This window comes from Macaca nemestrina, chromosome 7, assembly GCF_043159975.1.
Source record: "Macaca nemestrina isolate mMacNem1 chromosome 7, mMacNem.hap1, whole genome shotgun sequence".
Lineage (NCBI taxonomy): Eukaryota > Metazoa > Chordata > Mammalia > Primates > Cercopithecidae > Macaca > Macaca nemestrina.
The window spans coordinates 157,346,284-157,362,625 of record NC_092131.1 but is presented as its reverse complement, the minus strand read 5'-3'; the positions used below and the strand labels follow the sequence as shown (position 1 = coordinate 157,362,625).

The following is a 16,342-nucleotide window of genomic DNA, read 5'->3' as shown; positions in this document are numbered from 1 at the left end:
CTCCTGCCTGTAATATCAGCACTTTGGGAGGCCAAGGTGGGCAGATCACCTGAGGTCAGGAGTTTGGGACCAGCCTGGTCAACATGATGAAACCCCATCTCTACCAAAAATAAACAAAAATTTAGCTGGGTGTGGTGGCAGGCGCCTGTAATCCCAGCTACTGGAGGCTGAGGCAGGAGAATCGCTTGAACCTGGGAGGCGGAGGGCAGTGAGCCGAGATCACACCATTGCACTCCAGTCAGGGAGACTCCGTATCAGGAAAAAAAAAAAAAAAAGCACTAAATCCCACATTTCTACTTTATATTATCTTGCATAACCAATCATGGAACCTTTAATCACTTAGAGATGTCAGATTTCTGGTTTATCACTATAAAATAATTCACAGCTTATTCCTGACACATAGAAATACAAGACTACCAAAATTTGAGTAAAGAAGAAACACATGGTTAATTCCAATCACAACATTCAATACCTTTGTAGAAGACAGATTCTGCAGTGAATGAATACATATCTGAAATATCAAAATGTCCCATGCCTACAGGGGCCTAGCAGGTAGTGAGAGAAGTGAAAGAAAAACCTAATCAGAAATAAAATGGCTCATGCCAGGCATAGTGGCTCACGCCTGTAATCCTAGCACTTTGGGAGGCAAAGCCGGGAGGATCACTTGAGCTCAGGAGTTTGAGACCAACCTGGGCAAGGTAGTGAGACCTCACCTCTATTAAAAAATGAAAGTACAGCCAGGCGTGGTGGCTCAGACCTATAATCCCAGCACTTTGGGAGGCTGAGGCAGGTGGACTGTTTGAGGTCAGGCATTTGAGACCAGTCTGGTCAGCACTGCGAGACCTCATCTCCACTAAAAATACAAAAATTAGCTGGGCGTGGTGGTGCGTGCCTGTAGTCCCAGCTACTCTGGAGGGAGGTGGAGTTTGCAGTGAGCCAAGATCGCACCACTGCACTCCAGCCTGGGCGAGAGTGAGACTCTGTCTAAAAAAAAAAATTAAAAAAAAAGAGAGAGAAATAAAATGGCCCATCTAAGAGAATGATTGAAACACAGCTCCAACCCATAAGTTAACTATGCAGGAATGCAGGCCCAGTGTTGCCAGATCTTATAATTTTCAGTAACAGCTGGAAATTAGAATTTGTGTGAAACCCTCTAATTATGAATGTTTATAATCTTTTTTAAAAGCCTAGACAGTGCAAGCCAAGCAAAATAAATATGCAGTTCATACATGGCCCATGAGCAGCTAGCTTACAACCTCTGCTTGTCAAGTCAAACGAAGACTCTTTGAGTTAAAAAAAAAAATAATAAACTTCATTTCTCTCAAACTTTCTCTGACTTAGTATCTTAGCATTTAGCTGGGCAGAAATGACGTTAATTAAAAGCCAAACATATGAGACACTATTACCAAGAATAACAAGAACCTTCCTCTATAAACAATTATAATACCACTTAAAGGTGAGGCAGGCACTGAGGCAGAAGCAAAATACAGTAGGAAAGCATACATCTCAGCAATGGTGAATTTCAGTCTGATACAAGACAGTCTCACCTGTCAAAACAAAGCACAGTTGCTGCTCTCCACTACTGTCTACAGGAATACACTTTCTGCCAAGGGAAAAACACTGCATGCCCTGGTTCTCCAAATCCCAGAGGGTAATGGTATAGCCCATCCTTTCCACTTCCCAAGTAAACAGTGCAGTGAATCCTGTCACAGACACACATTTAAGATCTATGGGTTCCTCTTGTTCACCGATGTGCATTATCTTCCATGATCTTCCTGGATCACTGGTCTTGGCATGATCTTTCCGTAGAAAATTATATTGCCCATGTATTATGTCCTGTGGAATGAAAGCCCAGCTCTGCACACTTGTACTGTGGTTACCAGATTCAGGTGACTCTGAATGCAAAATATCCTGGAACCACGGAGCACAACAGGAAACCTCCAGTTTGGAGTTCTTTATTGTTTCATTCAATGATGACAGCTGGGCTTTCCAAGACCTGGAAAACAAGGTAAAATATAACTTAACACCTGTCACAGTAAAAGGCACTATGTGAAACACTAAACCAGGGCAAAGACGTTCTTAAGAAAAAAAAGTATCTACCAAATAAAGACCTTTAATGAAAGGGTACAGTGTCAACATGATAAAAAATAGGAACAATAAACTAAATGAAAAGGAAATTTCTGTACCTATCAATTTGGAAAGAAAACTTGGTCAGTTTCATGTTGTAGGCAGAGTTAACAGGATCATCTTCATCTATCCCCTTAGGTCCTTGAATAGGAAGGTCTTCTAGTGTTCTTTCACACAGTAGGTGTCCTGGGTGTTGCCTACATTTAAAAATAATGATAGCCATATGAAAAAATGATGATCAAACCCAAATTTGTGTTACTATTGCTCCCGTTAAAAATGAGAGACTACAGAGAAGGAATAGTATGGACAATAAATTCCCCAGAAAGGAACTCCTTATCTCCCTTGCTTATGCTGCAGTAATAAAGTCAACTGTAAGAATTTTATTCTATTAAGGGCAGTTAGCTTGATAAAGCAATAAGAACGCTTACTGTCTACTATATTTCAGATGTTATGCTAAACACTTCACACAAACTCTTATTTAAGCCTCTCAACAACCCTGTGAGGTAAATATAACCCCATCTTATAGATTTGGAAACTAAGGTTCAGAAACACTTTGAAACAGACTAATATGACCATCAAGTCTAGTTTTTTTTGTTTTTTTTTTGAGACAGAGTCTCACTCTGTCACCCAGGCTGGAGTGCAGTGGCACAATCTCAGTTCACTGCAACCTCTGCCTCCCAGGTTCAAGCAATTCTCCTGTCTTAGCCTCCTGAGTAGCTGGGACTACAGGTGCATGACACCACACCTGGCTTATTTTTGTACTTTTAGTAGAGATGGGGTTTTACCATATATTGGCCAAGCTGGTCTCAAACTCCTGACCTCAAGTGATCTGCCTGCCTCGGCCTCTAGTCCAGATTTTAAAATCACTCATTATACTGCCACCACAAAGTAAGATTTAGGCTTAGACCAGAGGAATGTATAAGAACTAGAAGGCAAAGTATGTGTGTGGCTATAGGTGGGAGAGTATATGTGGAAAAGGGGGGGGGCTGTTACATTTGAGAAACAAAGAAGGCTAGGGTGGCTAACGTATAGGAAAAATGAGAAGATGGAATGGGATGAGGCTAGAAAGATGGTTCAGGGCCCCAAAGGCTATTAAGAATTTTAAACTTTTATCTGAGGGGGAAAAGGGACCTGAAGAAGTCTTTTAAGCAGAAAAGTAATATGAACAGAGGCAGAAGAGTAGCTAGGGGAACAAGGGGAAGGATTTTATCTCCTTGAGCACTTGCATTATTAAATATTAATCCTTTAAACAACTTGAAGGTAATTTGTTGGCACAACCATATGACACTGTCCCAGGATGATGATGAAAAGAAGTTAGAGAAGGTAGGGTGAAAATGAGAAGATGAATGAGAAAATAGTTCCCCCATCAACAAAATAAAAGGTAGATACCCCTGCCCCAGATGTTAATGCCTGGCTACACCTCTGATAAAATATGCATTTTAACAACATCACTCTAGCTACTCTATTGTGGATGGATTTCAGGGGGTAAGAATAGGCATGAGGAGATCAAGTAGGAAACTATTAAAGTAGTTCAATTAAGAGATGATGGTGGCATAGATTAGAGTGACGACGGAAGAGTTGAGAAAAGTGGACAAACAAAAACATTTAGAAGACAGAATGGCTAGGATCTGATGATTAACTGGATGTGGATCTAATACCAAAAAGAAGTTGGAGACACAGTAGTCCCCTCTTATCCACAGCGGATACATTCAAGACACACAGTAGGTACCTGAAACTGCAGATAGTACCAAACCCTATACATACAGTTGACCCTTGAATATCACAGGTTTGAACTCCATGGGTCCACTTATATGATGTTTTTTTCCCAAAAATATATTGGAAAAATTTTTAGAGATTTCAACAATTTGTTTAAACTCACAAATGAACCATGTAGCCTAGAAATATATTTTTTTTCAGACAGGGTCTTGCTCTGTTGCCCAGGCTGGAGTACAGTGGTGCAATGACAGCTCACTGTAGCCTTGATCTCCTGGACTCAAGCAATCCTCCTGCCTCAGCCTCCAGAGTAGCTGAGACCATAGGCATGTACTACCATGCTCAGTTTAGCCTAGAAATATTTTTTAAAATCAAGATTAAGCCAGGTATGTCATGAATGCATAAAAGTTACATAGATCCTACTCTATCATTTTCTACCATAAATTATGCACAAATTGGCCGGGCACAGTGGCTCATGCCTGTAATCCCAGCACCTTGGGAGGCTGAGGCAGGTGGATCACTTGAGGTCAGGAGTTCAAGACCAGCCTGGCTAACATGGCAAAACCCCGTTTCTACTGAAAACACAAAAATTAGCTGGGCTTGGTGGCACACGCCTGTACTCCCGGCTACTTGGGAGGCTGAGACAGGAGAATCACTTGACCTCAGGAGGTGGAGGTGGCAGTGAGCCGAGATTGTACCACTGCACTCCAGCCTGGGCAATAGAGCAAGACTCCGTTTCAAAATTTAAAAAAACCCAAAACCACAAACTTGGCATAAAAAGTTAAGACTGGCTGGGTGCTCATGCCTGTAACTCCAGCATTTTGGGAGGCCAAGGTGGTCGGATCACCTGAGGTCATGAGTTCGAGACCAGCCTGGCCAATGTGGTGAAACCCCGTTTCTACTAAAAATACCAAAAATTACCGGGTATGGTGGTGGGCGCCTGTAATCCCAGCTACTCAGGAGACTGAGACAGGAGAATCGCTTGAACCCAGGAGGTGGAGGTTGCAGTGAGCTGAGATCACACCATTGCACTCCATCCTGGACAACAAGAGCGAAACTCCATCTCAAAAAAGAAAAAAAAAAAGTTAACATTTATCAGAACCTACATACACACTTACAGACCGTACATGATACCATTCAAAGCCAAAGAAAATGTAAACAAATGTCAAGATGCAGTATTAAATAACTATATATAATTAGCTGTAGTATATACTAAACTGCTATAATAATCTCATAGCCACTTCCTGTTGCCATTGCAGTGAGCCCTAGTGTTGTAAATATCTGCTTAAAATGCCATGTGATACTAATAATCTCTGTGTGAGCAGTTCTTGTCTCCAGCAAATTATGTATCACAGTAAAAAGTGATCTCTCTAGCTGGCACGGTGGATGAACGTATAGTTCCAGCTACTCGGGAGGCTGAGCTGGAGGACTGCTTGGGCCCAGGAATATGAGTCCAGCCTGGGCAACATAGCAAGATCCTGTCTCTAAAATAATAACATACTTTTTAAAAAGTGATTTCTTGTGGTTCTCATGTATTTTCATCATGTTTCGTACCATACCATAACCTTGAATAACACCATGGGACCCATATGAAATGTAATGCTGGAAGTGCTCCCAAGTAGAGAAAAGTCATGACATTGTAAAAAAAACATGAATTGCCTGACATGTACCATGGGTTGAGGTATGCTGATGTGGTTGCTTGCCTTTTCAGACAGACTACTCATCTTGTAAACAGATTATGTAGAGTATCAATACAGTACAGTATTGTACATGTATTTTCTCTTAAGATTTTCTTAACATTTTCTTTTCTGTAGATCACTTTATTGTAAGAATACAGTATAATACATATAACATACAAAATATGTGTTAACCAACTGTTGATGTTATCAGTAAGGTTTCTGGTCAACAGTAGGCTATTAGTAGCTAAGTTTTGGGGGAGTCAAAAGTCACATGTGGCATCTTGATTGTGCAGGGGGTTGGCATCCCCGAGTCGTTCAAGGGTCAACTGTACTGTTTTTTCCTATGCATACATACCTATAATAAAGTTTAATTTATAAATTAGGCACAGTGAGTAATAACTAACAATAGGACAATTACAAAAATACATTGTAATAAAAGTTATGTGAATGTAGTCTTTCTTAAAATATCTTAGCGTATGTAATATTTCTGAACCACAACTGACCAGGAGAAAGTGTAACTGTGGATAAAGATGACAACTATATAAAAAAGAAGAAATGGAGAAAGGCCCCTAAGAAGGATGGAAGGAATAGGATCTAAAGCATACACAGAGGGATAGGCCTTCATAGGAGGCAAGGTCATCCAAGAAAAGTTGGGAATAAAGAGATTAATGGAGGTTTGAGGAAAACAGAGAAGGTTTAAAAATACGGTTGTAAAGAACGGGCTCATGAAAAATCACTGTAAAATTTCCAAGCAACATTAAGACCAATTAAAGATACTAAGTGTGAACCTAGAGTGGTACCAATTTTCTTTTGTTGTTTTCTACAAGTACTCAGCTGCCTGACTGTAGACACTGTGAAGGCAGAAAAAAAGATTTCAATCAGGGTTGAAATTGTGCCAGACCAAGTGCTATCACAGGGCAGGAGCAAGAGTTCAGAGTACATGCAAGAAAGTAACTGGTATGATGAATCACAGAATCTATGCTGGAAAGACAGGGAAGTGAAGATAGGAGGGGGTGAAGAGTAGAAGGTCAATGAATTGGAAATTCCAGTGAGGTCAGAGGATAGGTGAAGTGGGAGTACTTGAGTAAGCAAGCTGGAAAGTTTGGGAAGTTGTGGTCAGAGACTGAGATGTAAAAAGTAGTGACTTGGGGGTGGGCCGACTTCAAATACTGACAAAGCCTTGGGTATGGCTGTGGAGGTGGAAAGCTAAGGTAAACTGGAAGAAAAAGTCATTGACGATGAATTTAAAGAACAAATCATGAATTTGGGTTCTCAAGGAGCTTATAAACTATGGGAAACATGAGAAAATTAGGGAAATAATATGTCTATACAATTAAGTGCTAAACTGTGGTTTAAAATTGTGTAATTTTGATTTACATGACATAACCCATATATGATAACACATAAGTCAAAATCAAAACTTTGATGAATATGCAAAAATACAAAGGTGGCCAGTGGTCATTTATACATATTATTCCGTAACTACTTTACAATGTATTAGCTAGAACATGATATAACTGAATAGAAAAAGAAACACTAGTTTAAAAAAACTAACTAACAAGGATATTTTTAACCTCTTATCAGTCAATTATTTACCTCATATTAGAAACTGCCATCATCTACATACCTGAAATACAAATTTAAGTTAAGAGCAATTGCAGAGTTGGATGAACTGACAATCACTACAACATCGAGGTCTTGAGACACTTTCAGTGAAGTAAATGAAGAAATCTTGGCTGGCTCCTGTTGCTGCTCATTACACATATCTTCTTCGTGAAGTGCTAAATCCACATGAGCTACATACGTACCATCCACAACATCAAAAATGTCTTTGAGTTAGAGTTAAAAGAAAATGCCAGTTTTATAAGTATGACTAACCATTTAAAGCACAGGTTGGGATAAAGCTATAGACTTTATCACTCCAATTTTGTAGGTGTAACAAGAAGACTGAAAACTGAGGCAAGTCCCCATTATAACAATCAGATGACTATGAAGTTGGTGGTACAATAAAGAACCTGATACCAAGTTCTTCAACAATACCTGCTGAACATCTACTGTGGGCCGCGACCAGAGGCACTACTATTTTCTAACAGCACTGGCTGAGAGATGAGGTAAACCTAATATATTTTATGCAACCCAATACTGTCTATCCAAAGTATTATCAACATGCAGTCCGTATAAAAACTGAGGCATTTTATGTTCTTTCTCTTGTATAAATGTTCAAAGTCTGGTATTTTACACTTACAGCACATCTTAATTTGGATACTAAATTTTCATCAGAAATATCTGATCTGTATTGAGACTTCATAAAATTTAAGGTTGAAAGTTGGAACAACTAAAGTTGTAACAAACATCCTTAAAACTTCTCCAATGACTGAACTGAGTATCAGCTTTTAAATCTAAAGTAATAAAAATTAGCTGGGCATGGCGGCCCATGCCTATAGTCCCAGCTACTTGGGAGGCTAAGGCATGAGAATCGCTTGAGCCCAGGAGGCAGAGGTTGCAGTGAGCCAAGATTACGCCACTGCACTCCAGCCTGGGTGAGAGTGAGACCCTGTCTCAGGAGAAGAAAAAAAATTTAATTACACAAAATTAAGAATTCAATTCCCAAGTTACGCTAGCCAATTTAATATGCTCAAAGCCACATATGCTTAATGCCTACTGTTTTGGACAGTGCCGTTCCATAACCCGGCAACAAAAATTGTTAATCTAGTACTTACGACATTTTTGCAAAAATTATATACCTATTACAAAATATAAAAAACCTTCTTTCAGTTCAGAAACTAAAGTTCCAAAATCATAAAGGGTAATTTGTCAAATCTTCAGAATAATTTTGCTGATGACCAATATATCTGCTGGAGACAATGAACCCATATTTTCCAAGGTCAAATTAACGATGGCTAAGCAAATATTCATTAATACGATGGAAACATCATTAGAGACAAGAGGTAGATTATATTTACACATGAAAAGATATGTATCACAACATAAGCACTTTTTTTTTTTTAAGACCATCTCGCTCTGTTGCCCAGGTTGGAGTGCAGTGGTACCATCTGGGCTCACTACAACCTCCGCCTCCCAGGTTCAAGCAATTCTCCCGCCTCAGCCTCCTGAGTAGCTGGGATTACAGGTATGCATCACCATGCCTGGCTAATTTTTTTGTATTTTTAGCAGAGATGGGGTTTCACCATATTGGCCAGGCTGGTCTCGAACTCCTGATCTTGTTATCCCCCCACCTCAGCCTCCCAAAGTGCTGGGATTACAGGCGTGAGCCACCATGTCTGGCCACATTAAGCACACAGTAGATATTCAAGAAATACATTTTGAATAAATAGGTAAAGAAGAGAATATACAATTTTAAAAGAACGCAAATTCATACGATTAAGACTACTAAAAATGTACATACTGGAAAATATAATACATAGTATATATACTATATATTCAAATAGAATATAAAGTAGATTACAATTTAGTATTTTAAGTTTATAAGGATCTTTTTCCATGAAAAGTTTTACTGAAAAATTAACCATGCTCCCTATATCCCAGCCCCCAAAACTAAAGCCTAAAAAGGCTCATCTTTCTAGGTATTCTTCTCCTCTACATGTCAATCAACACTTCTACCACCAAGGATACAGATCCAGCCTAAACTACTCAAAACAAAAAGAATTCCTCTGCAGAGCTGCGTGTCAATAATCACGTCCACTGCCTGTGCAGGCAAAGGTAGTGTGAAACAGTTGAGTACTCTAATTGCAGCATCTCTTTCAGGAAATATAATATGTAGGATGATGCATTTGTTGATGAACAACAATGATGTGTTATTGTGAAATGACAGGATTCTCAAAGACAGTAAGGAAATACCTACAAAACAAAAGGATATTATTTCAAACTCATTGGTCACAATTTTACAACTGGTACATTTGATTTTATAAACCTAACAAGTAAAACAAAAAAGGAACTAGACTTAGTCTAACTCTACGCAGTTATGGTTCACACCCACCTAAGGAAGTAGTCATTGGGAAGTGGGTAAGAGGATGATATGGCCTGCAATGTCTCTGGTTCCGTTTATGCTACTCTGATAGCACACTAGAAGGAATATTCAAAAAAATCAACTTGTCCATGGGACCCCATAAGAACAATCACATTTTTTTGTTGTTTTTTTTGAGATGGAGTCTCATTCTGTCACCCAGGCTGGAGTGCAGTGGCGTGATCTCGGCTCACTGCAAGCTCCGTCTCTCGGGTTCACACCATTCTATTGCCTCAGCCTCCCGAGTAGCTGGGACTACAGGCGCCCACCACCACACCCGGCTAATTTTTTATATTTTTAGTAGAGATGGGGTTTCACTGTGTTAGCCAGGATGGTCTTGATCTCCTGACCTCATGATCCGCTCGCCTTGGCCTCCCAAAGTGCTAGGATTACAGGCATGAGCCACTGTACCCGGCCTTTTTTAAAAAAAAAAAAAGAAAAAAAGAAGAAACCTTATAATCAAGGGTGAAGAGTATGTTACTGCTTTAAAAAGAGGCCTGAGTGCTTTGATTTCTGCTCCCTGCAGTCAACAGCTCTATAAGCAGTGTAGATCAGCACTGTCAAATAGAAATATAATGTAAGCCACATACATGCCTTAAAATTTTCTAGCAGGGGTGGCTCACACCTGTAATCCCAGCACTTTGGGAGGCCCAGGTGGGCGGATCACTTGAGGTCAGGAGTTTGAGACCAGCCTGGCCAACATGGCGAAACCCTGCCTCTACTAAAAATATAAAAATTAGCCAGGCGTGGTGGCGGGCACCTGTAGTTCGAGCTACTCGGGAGGATGAGGCACGAGAATCGCTTCAACTGTGGAAGCGAAGGTTGCAGTGAGCTAAGATGATACCACTGCACTCCAGACTGGGTGACAGAGTGAGACTCTGTCTCAAAAAAAAAAATAAAATAAAAATAAATAAAATTTTCTGGTAGCCACAAGAAACAGGTGAAATTAATTTTAATAATATACATTAGCTTATATCCAAAGTATTTCATATTTTGAAATGTAATTAAATACAAAAATTGAGATACTTTACTTTTTAGTATTAAGTCTTCAAAATCTAATATGCATATGACACAAAGTACATCTTAATTCATATTAACCACATTTCAAGTACTCAATAGCCCCATCTGCCTAGTGACTACTATATCGGAGAGTGTAGACCTGATTTCACATCTATGAGAACTTTTCCTGAAGTATATAACTACATGATAATGTCACAAATTTAAATACGCTGAAAGACCACCTGTAGATACTTACTGATATCTTGATCTTCAATGAGCTTTTGCAATGCCTCCCCACTATAGCTATACAAAATGGTTGCATCACATCTTCCATCTTTCAAATTAAATTCATAGATAAGCAGTTCATAATTTTCACCAAGAGCGAGCAGTTTGGGCTTGTCAGTTGGTGTGCTGCTGTTACGAGAATCCTCCCATATAAAGCTAAGAAAAAAGTTTAGATTTATTGTATTCTATATGCGCAATAATATTTACTCACAATGGTGGGGGTAGAAGGGCTGAATAAGTAGAGAACAGTTTCGTTGACCAGGTAGCATTCATTCTACACTTCAATTTAAGAGAACATAAACTGCTCTACGACCTCCCTCCTCTTCCTGCTTCCCTTTTACACCAACACAAAACTACAGGAGTGGGTGGTAAAAAACAAAAACGTGGGGCTCAGAGCAAGAAATGATAGCTCCTTTTATTCTTTCATCTTTAATCCCAACTAATATGTTTAAACAAACTGTCATGATCAAGGGTAGGTATCAACAATAAAATATGTATATTATTCATATGAGGCGGTATGTACAATAAAACAGGCTTTTGATAACTTAAATGTTTTGACTTTTAAAAAGAAGGTGATTATTTGTATTTATAGACTGACGATTCCAAAATCTTGAAAAACTTTGCCTAATAGAACCTTCTGTGATGGAAAAGTTTTATATTAGCATTGCCCAATACAGTAGTCAATAGCCACATGCAGCTACTGAACACTTGAAATGTGGGGCAACTGAGGAACCAAATTTTTTACTTTAACAGCCACATGTAGCTAATGACTACCATTACTAAACAGTACAGTTATGGAATTCTTAAACTGTAATGTCAAAATAACAACACTGGCAAGACTGATGGTGTTTCAGCTTCAAATTAAATATTAAAATTAAATTACATATTACAAATAAAAGCCCCAAATCTGAAAATAACACAATGGAAAGAGGTGAGGCTATACCATGTTGATAAAATTTCATCTTTTAAGAAACTTGCTTTTTCTACAGAAGTAGCAAGTTTTATACTTCTGGAGTAGTATATAAAACTACTGTGGTACATACATGATTTAATTCAATTAGTAATAAAACTATGTATTTTATAATACTACAGTAGTTTTATACTATTACAGTATTACGTCCTTATTAGATAAAAAAATGACACGTTTCTGACTTCATATTGATAAATGTAGAAAACCTAAATGTCAAAATAAACAAAAGTTAAACTAAGATATACTTAAAAGGTCGAGTACATCATTAGCATAGGGACAATATTGCCACATGGAAAGACAGGAAATTTTCAAGGCAATAAACAAGATATATGATGTAATTTCAACAATATAAAAAAGGTCTATGTACTTTGAAAAAGTAGGAAGTAAACTCTAAATACTAAAAACATGCCCTTATTTTTACCCTATGAAGTATTTTAACTGAATTAAAATTCAATTCAAATAAAAAAATTAAAAAGTCCTTTCTTGGTCCTCCTCCCCTCTAATTTCATGAACTAGCATAAGAATGCCCCCTTTATTTCATCTGGGTATGTCTTACCTTCTCTGTTGGGTTCTCAAACTCCTAAAGATTTCTGCTTTTCTTTCTGTCCCATTCCTCTCTTTACAGAGCCACATTCATAGGTACCTGATACTGCTAAATAAACTAACTTCCCCTAAACTAGTTTATAAATAACTTAGTTTATAATAGTTTATAAACTAAATGCAGATTCCTCTTCTAGCAACTAGACATCAAGGATAGAGAAGACAAACCCAGAAGAGTTAAGCATTCACCGATTTATCAAACGAATCTCTAAATGTCAGGAGCTGTTAGAGGAGATGGAGATTCCAAGATGAATAAGACAGCTTTCAGCTACCCGTCTCAAAGAGAGAGTTGTGAAAATACTTACTATTAATAATTATTAAAGGACAGGTTGGGCTCAGTGGCTCACGCCTGTAATCCCAACACTTTGGCAGGGAGACGTGGGATCATTTGAGCCCGGGAGTTTGAGACTAGCCTAGGTAGCACAGTGAGACCTCATCTCTACAAAAAAATAGAAAAATTAGCCAGGCCTGTTGGTGCACACCTGTAATCGTAGCTACAGGGGAGGCTGAGCCCAAGAAGTCAAAGCTGGCTGCCGTGAGCCGTGACTGAGCCACTACACTTCAGCCTGGGCGACAGCGACCTTATCTTAAAAAAAAAAAAAAAAAAAAAAAAAAGGCAGCCCACTCAAAACACTAACAGGGCATTCCCAAACTTTATGATGTAAACTCTTAAGTACTGAACCAAGGTTACAGAAGTACGAAGTAACGCATTATTGTAATCACATGTTTGTCTTCCCCAAACACGCGCGCCTCGCAAGAAAGAAGTGTCTTACTCAACTTTTTAGGCACTGCTCCTATGTAACAGCAGGCACACAATATTTGTTGAATAAGTGAAGGGACAAACTGGACTCTGTCCTTGAGGAAGAGGACTGACTACATGTGAAGAAAAACGCTATTAATTTCAAGGACATGAAAAAAGTATCAGGACGATTCAAATTAGAGATGATCCTCAGCTGGCATCTTTAACTGAAAGACGAAATGGGCATGGGACTCGACCCTATGACAGTTAATCAACCTGTGTTGATAAAGAATCAGCGCCTCAGCTGAGACTGTTCCGGGTTCGCCGCAGGTGGCGGAAGCTGGACGCCGTCTCCGCCCACCCGGAACAGGGGAGCCGGCCCGCCGGAATGCAACGAGGCAAGCGCTTCAGGTCGGGGGAAAGGTTCTGAGAGGAAACCAGGCTCGTCTCTGGGCCGTTTCCTGCGGCTGTCACCCTTCTCCCGCCACCTCTATGGTTGCAGGGAGGCCACGGCGTGAGCCCTCTGGACTCCCCCAACGGCCCAGCTCTCCCTCAGCACTTACTGCCAGAAGGGGCCCTCCAGGCAGCAGCGACCCCGGCCCCGGCTGCCAGGCGCCAAAGAAAGCACCTGGAGGCTGCCTGCAGCCGTCAGGCTCCCCAGAGCCTCCTGCTGTGTGTGCAGCTGCGCCCGGGAGCCCAGCTGCCCCATCGCCTCGGCGGGGACCGGCACCAACAGCATCGGTAGAACCCGCCCCATGGCCGCGGCGCCCCGGCTACCGCCGGCGGAAGCAGCACTGCCGGCTCCCTCCTCTGCAGCCATCTTGGCGCGGCCGTTACTTCCGGGCACTTTCGCCGGAACCTGATTGCGTCGTGGGCATGCGCGGTGTACGGAGCGGCTCACGCTCGGCCTCGTGACTCCCGCGGAGACCTCTCGGCTGTCTCCAGTCGGTTCCATTCCTTTCCTGTGGGGGGCAGTACCAGCCTCTATAGCAAAGCCACAACTGCTCTGGCCCCAGTCGCACTCTGCTTAACTACCCTGGCATGCTTGAAGGCCTAACCTAGCCTAGCAGGCCGTTGCAGCCGTTCTCGCTCTGTGCATTACCCTTTGCCTTCTTGGTCCAGCTGCCTCCAGCTCCCCTGGAACCCAGTTCCTGCCTCTTTTCTTCGCTTTTCTTATTGTGCTGTTTGCTTACAGGCTCTGGGGTGGTGCCATTTCCTTGGTAGCATGGATCAAGTCTTACAGTGTGGATCCATAGTGAGGGTGTTGACCCGAAAGTTGAAGTCAAATAATATCCATTGTAACAGAGAGATGGGGTAAGTAGGGGGTGGAGATGGTAGAGCTCCTGTCTGTTTTCTCAGAGAAGTATGATCCAAGATCAAGAGGAAGGAGCAACGGGTTTGAGGTGAGAAGAGGAGTTGAATAGGCATTTTGGTAAAGTCTCCTAAAAGACAGCTGTAGCTGTACCTTCTTAACACATTTGCCACATTCAGAACATTTCCGCATAAATGTAACCTCTATTGACAGGCCTCCCTAAGCCATTCAACCTAAAGTCCCTTTTACTGCAGTCTCTCACCTTGTTTTGTTTTTAATCATAGTATTTATAACTACTTGATATTTTCTGCCAGTTCCTGTCCAATCAGAATGTAAACTTCAAAAGAGCAAGGACTTTGTTGCTCACCACTGTCCTTGCTAGTACCTAAAACAGTGTCCGTTTCATGAAAGGTACTCCAGCATTTGATCAATGCATGACCTTATTTGTCAAAATAAAAGCAAACTTTTTTTTTTTGAGATGGAGTCTTGCTGTGTCACCCAGACTGGAGTGCAGTGGCGGGATCTCAACTCACTGCAACTTCTGCCTCCCGGGCTCAAGCAATTCTCCTTCCTCAGCCTCCCCAGTAGCTGGGATTACAGGCACACACCACACCCAGCTAAATTTTTGTATTTTAGTAGAGACGGGGTTTCACCATGTTGGCCAGGCTGGTTTCGAATTCCTGACCTCAGGTGAATTACCCATCCCAGCCTCCCAAAGTGCTAAGATTACAGATGTGAGCCACCGTGCCCGGCTGAAACCAAACATTTTATATCACAAGGGAGATATAGTCAACCTTCTAAGCTTAGCTGGGGCAGTTTTCTCTCTATAAAAAATGGCAACGTTAAAGCAGTTTCAAAGGTTACACTTGTGTTAGCTACAAGGCCTTGTCCCTTATAATCAGGACATTCTTCTCATGCCTGTAAATCCCAGCACTTTGGGAGGCCAAGTTGGGAGGATCACTGGAGCCCACCCTTGCCAACATAGGGAGACCCTTGTCTCTACAAAAAAAATTAAAAATTTTTTTAGAGACAGTTTTGCTCTTGTTGGCCAGGCTGGAGTACAGTGGCGCAGTCTTGGCTCACTGCAACCTCCAACCTCTGCCTCCCGGGTTCAAGCGATTCTCCTGCCTCAGCCTCCAAGTAGCTGGGATTACAGGCATGTGCCACCATGCCTGGCTGATTTTGTATTTTTAGTAGAGACGCAGTTTCTTCACATTGGTCAGGCTGGTCTCAAACTCCCGACCCTCAGGTGATCCGCCCGCCTTGGCCTCCCGGAGTGCTGGGACTACAGTCATGAGCCACTGCGCCTGGCCAAAAAAAAATTTTTTTAAAATACTAACTGGGTGTGGTGTCACATGCTTGTAATCCAAGCTACTCAGAAGACTGAGGTGGGAGGATCACTTGAGCCTGGAGGCAGTGAGCCATGATGGTGCCACTGCACTTCCACATGGGTGACAGAGTAACACCCTATCTTAAAGAAAAGCAAAAGGACATTCCTGGAGCACTCACACATAAGATAACCTTCATTACGGGTTTTAACTTACAAGCAAGTTCCAACACATCATTCTATTATCTCTTTAATTATACCTTATTATGCCATGTCTTATTTTTAGGCACATCATTTAGATTTTTGAAGAAAGGATATGAAAATGTTTGGGGAAGGGTTCTCCAATATATAAAGGCTTAAGAAATGTCTTCAGACTCTCTGGATCCCTGTAAATACAGTCTATACAGCTAGTGTCTGATGATTCAACTTCCCACATATATGTATTCCAGAACAAACAGATCAGTAGATCCAGGCAAACCTATAAAGAGAACAGGTGTTAACTGCAAGCACAATTCTACTTTGCAAGCATTTATATGATTTGACTAGTATCTGACTCTAGCGGTAATT

At 40.9% G+C, this 16,342-nt stretch overlaps 2 protein-coding genes across 10 annotated transcripts in view; both read right to left on the bottom strand.

Moving 5' to 3' along the window:
* Nucleotides 1-13,971, bottom strand: part of LOC105493128 (SPG11 vesicle trafficking associated, spatacsin) — a 104,211-nt gene extending 90,240 nt beyond the window's left edge. For both annotated transcript variants that reach the window (XM_071066928.1, XM_071066929.1), the window contains exons 1-6: nucleotides 13,700-13,971; nucleotides 10,799-10,983; nucleotides 9,153-9,377; nucleotides 7,147-7,348; nucleotides 2,187-2,324; nucleotides 1,548-1,996 (exon numbers count right to left, since the gene is read on the bottom strand). In XM_071066928.1, the coding sequence (XP_070923029.1) occupies nucleotides 1,548-1,996; nucleotides 2,187-2,324; nucleotides 7,147-7,348; nucleotides 9,153-9,377; nucleotides 10,799-10,983; nucleotides 13,700-13,956 (1,456 nt within the window). In that variant the 5' untranslated portion in view covers nucleotides 13,957-13,971. The remainder of the gene's footprint in view (nucleotides 1-1,547; nucleotides 1,997-2,186; nucleotides 2,325-7,146; nucleotides 7,349-9,152; nucleotides 9,378-10,798; nucleotides 10,984-13,699) is intronic.
* A 128-nt stretch (nucleotides 13,972-14,099) lies between these two features.
* LOC105491188 (PAT1 homolog 2) overlaps nucleotides 14,100-16,342 on the bottom strand; it is a 46,376-nt gene continuing 44,133 nt past the window's right edge. For all 8 annotated transcript variants that reach the window (XM_071066931.1, XM_071066930.1, XM_011757385.2 and 5 more), the window contains one exon: nucleotides 14,100-16,253. In XM_071066931.1, the coding sequence (XP_070923032.1) occupies nucleotides 16,235-16,253 (19 nt within the window). In that variant the 3' untranslated portion in view covers nucleotides 14,100-16,234. The remainder of the gene's footprint in view (nucleotides 16,254-16,342) is intronic.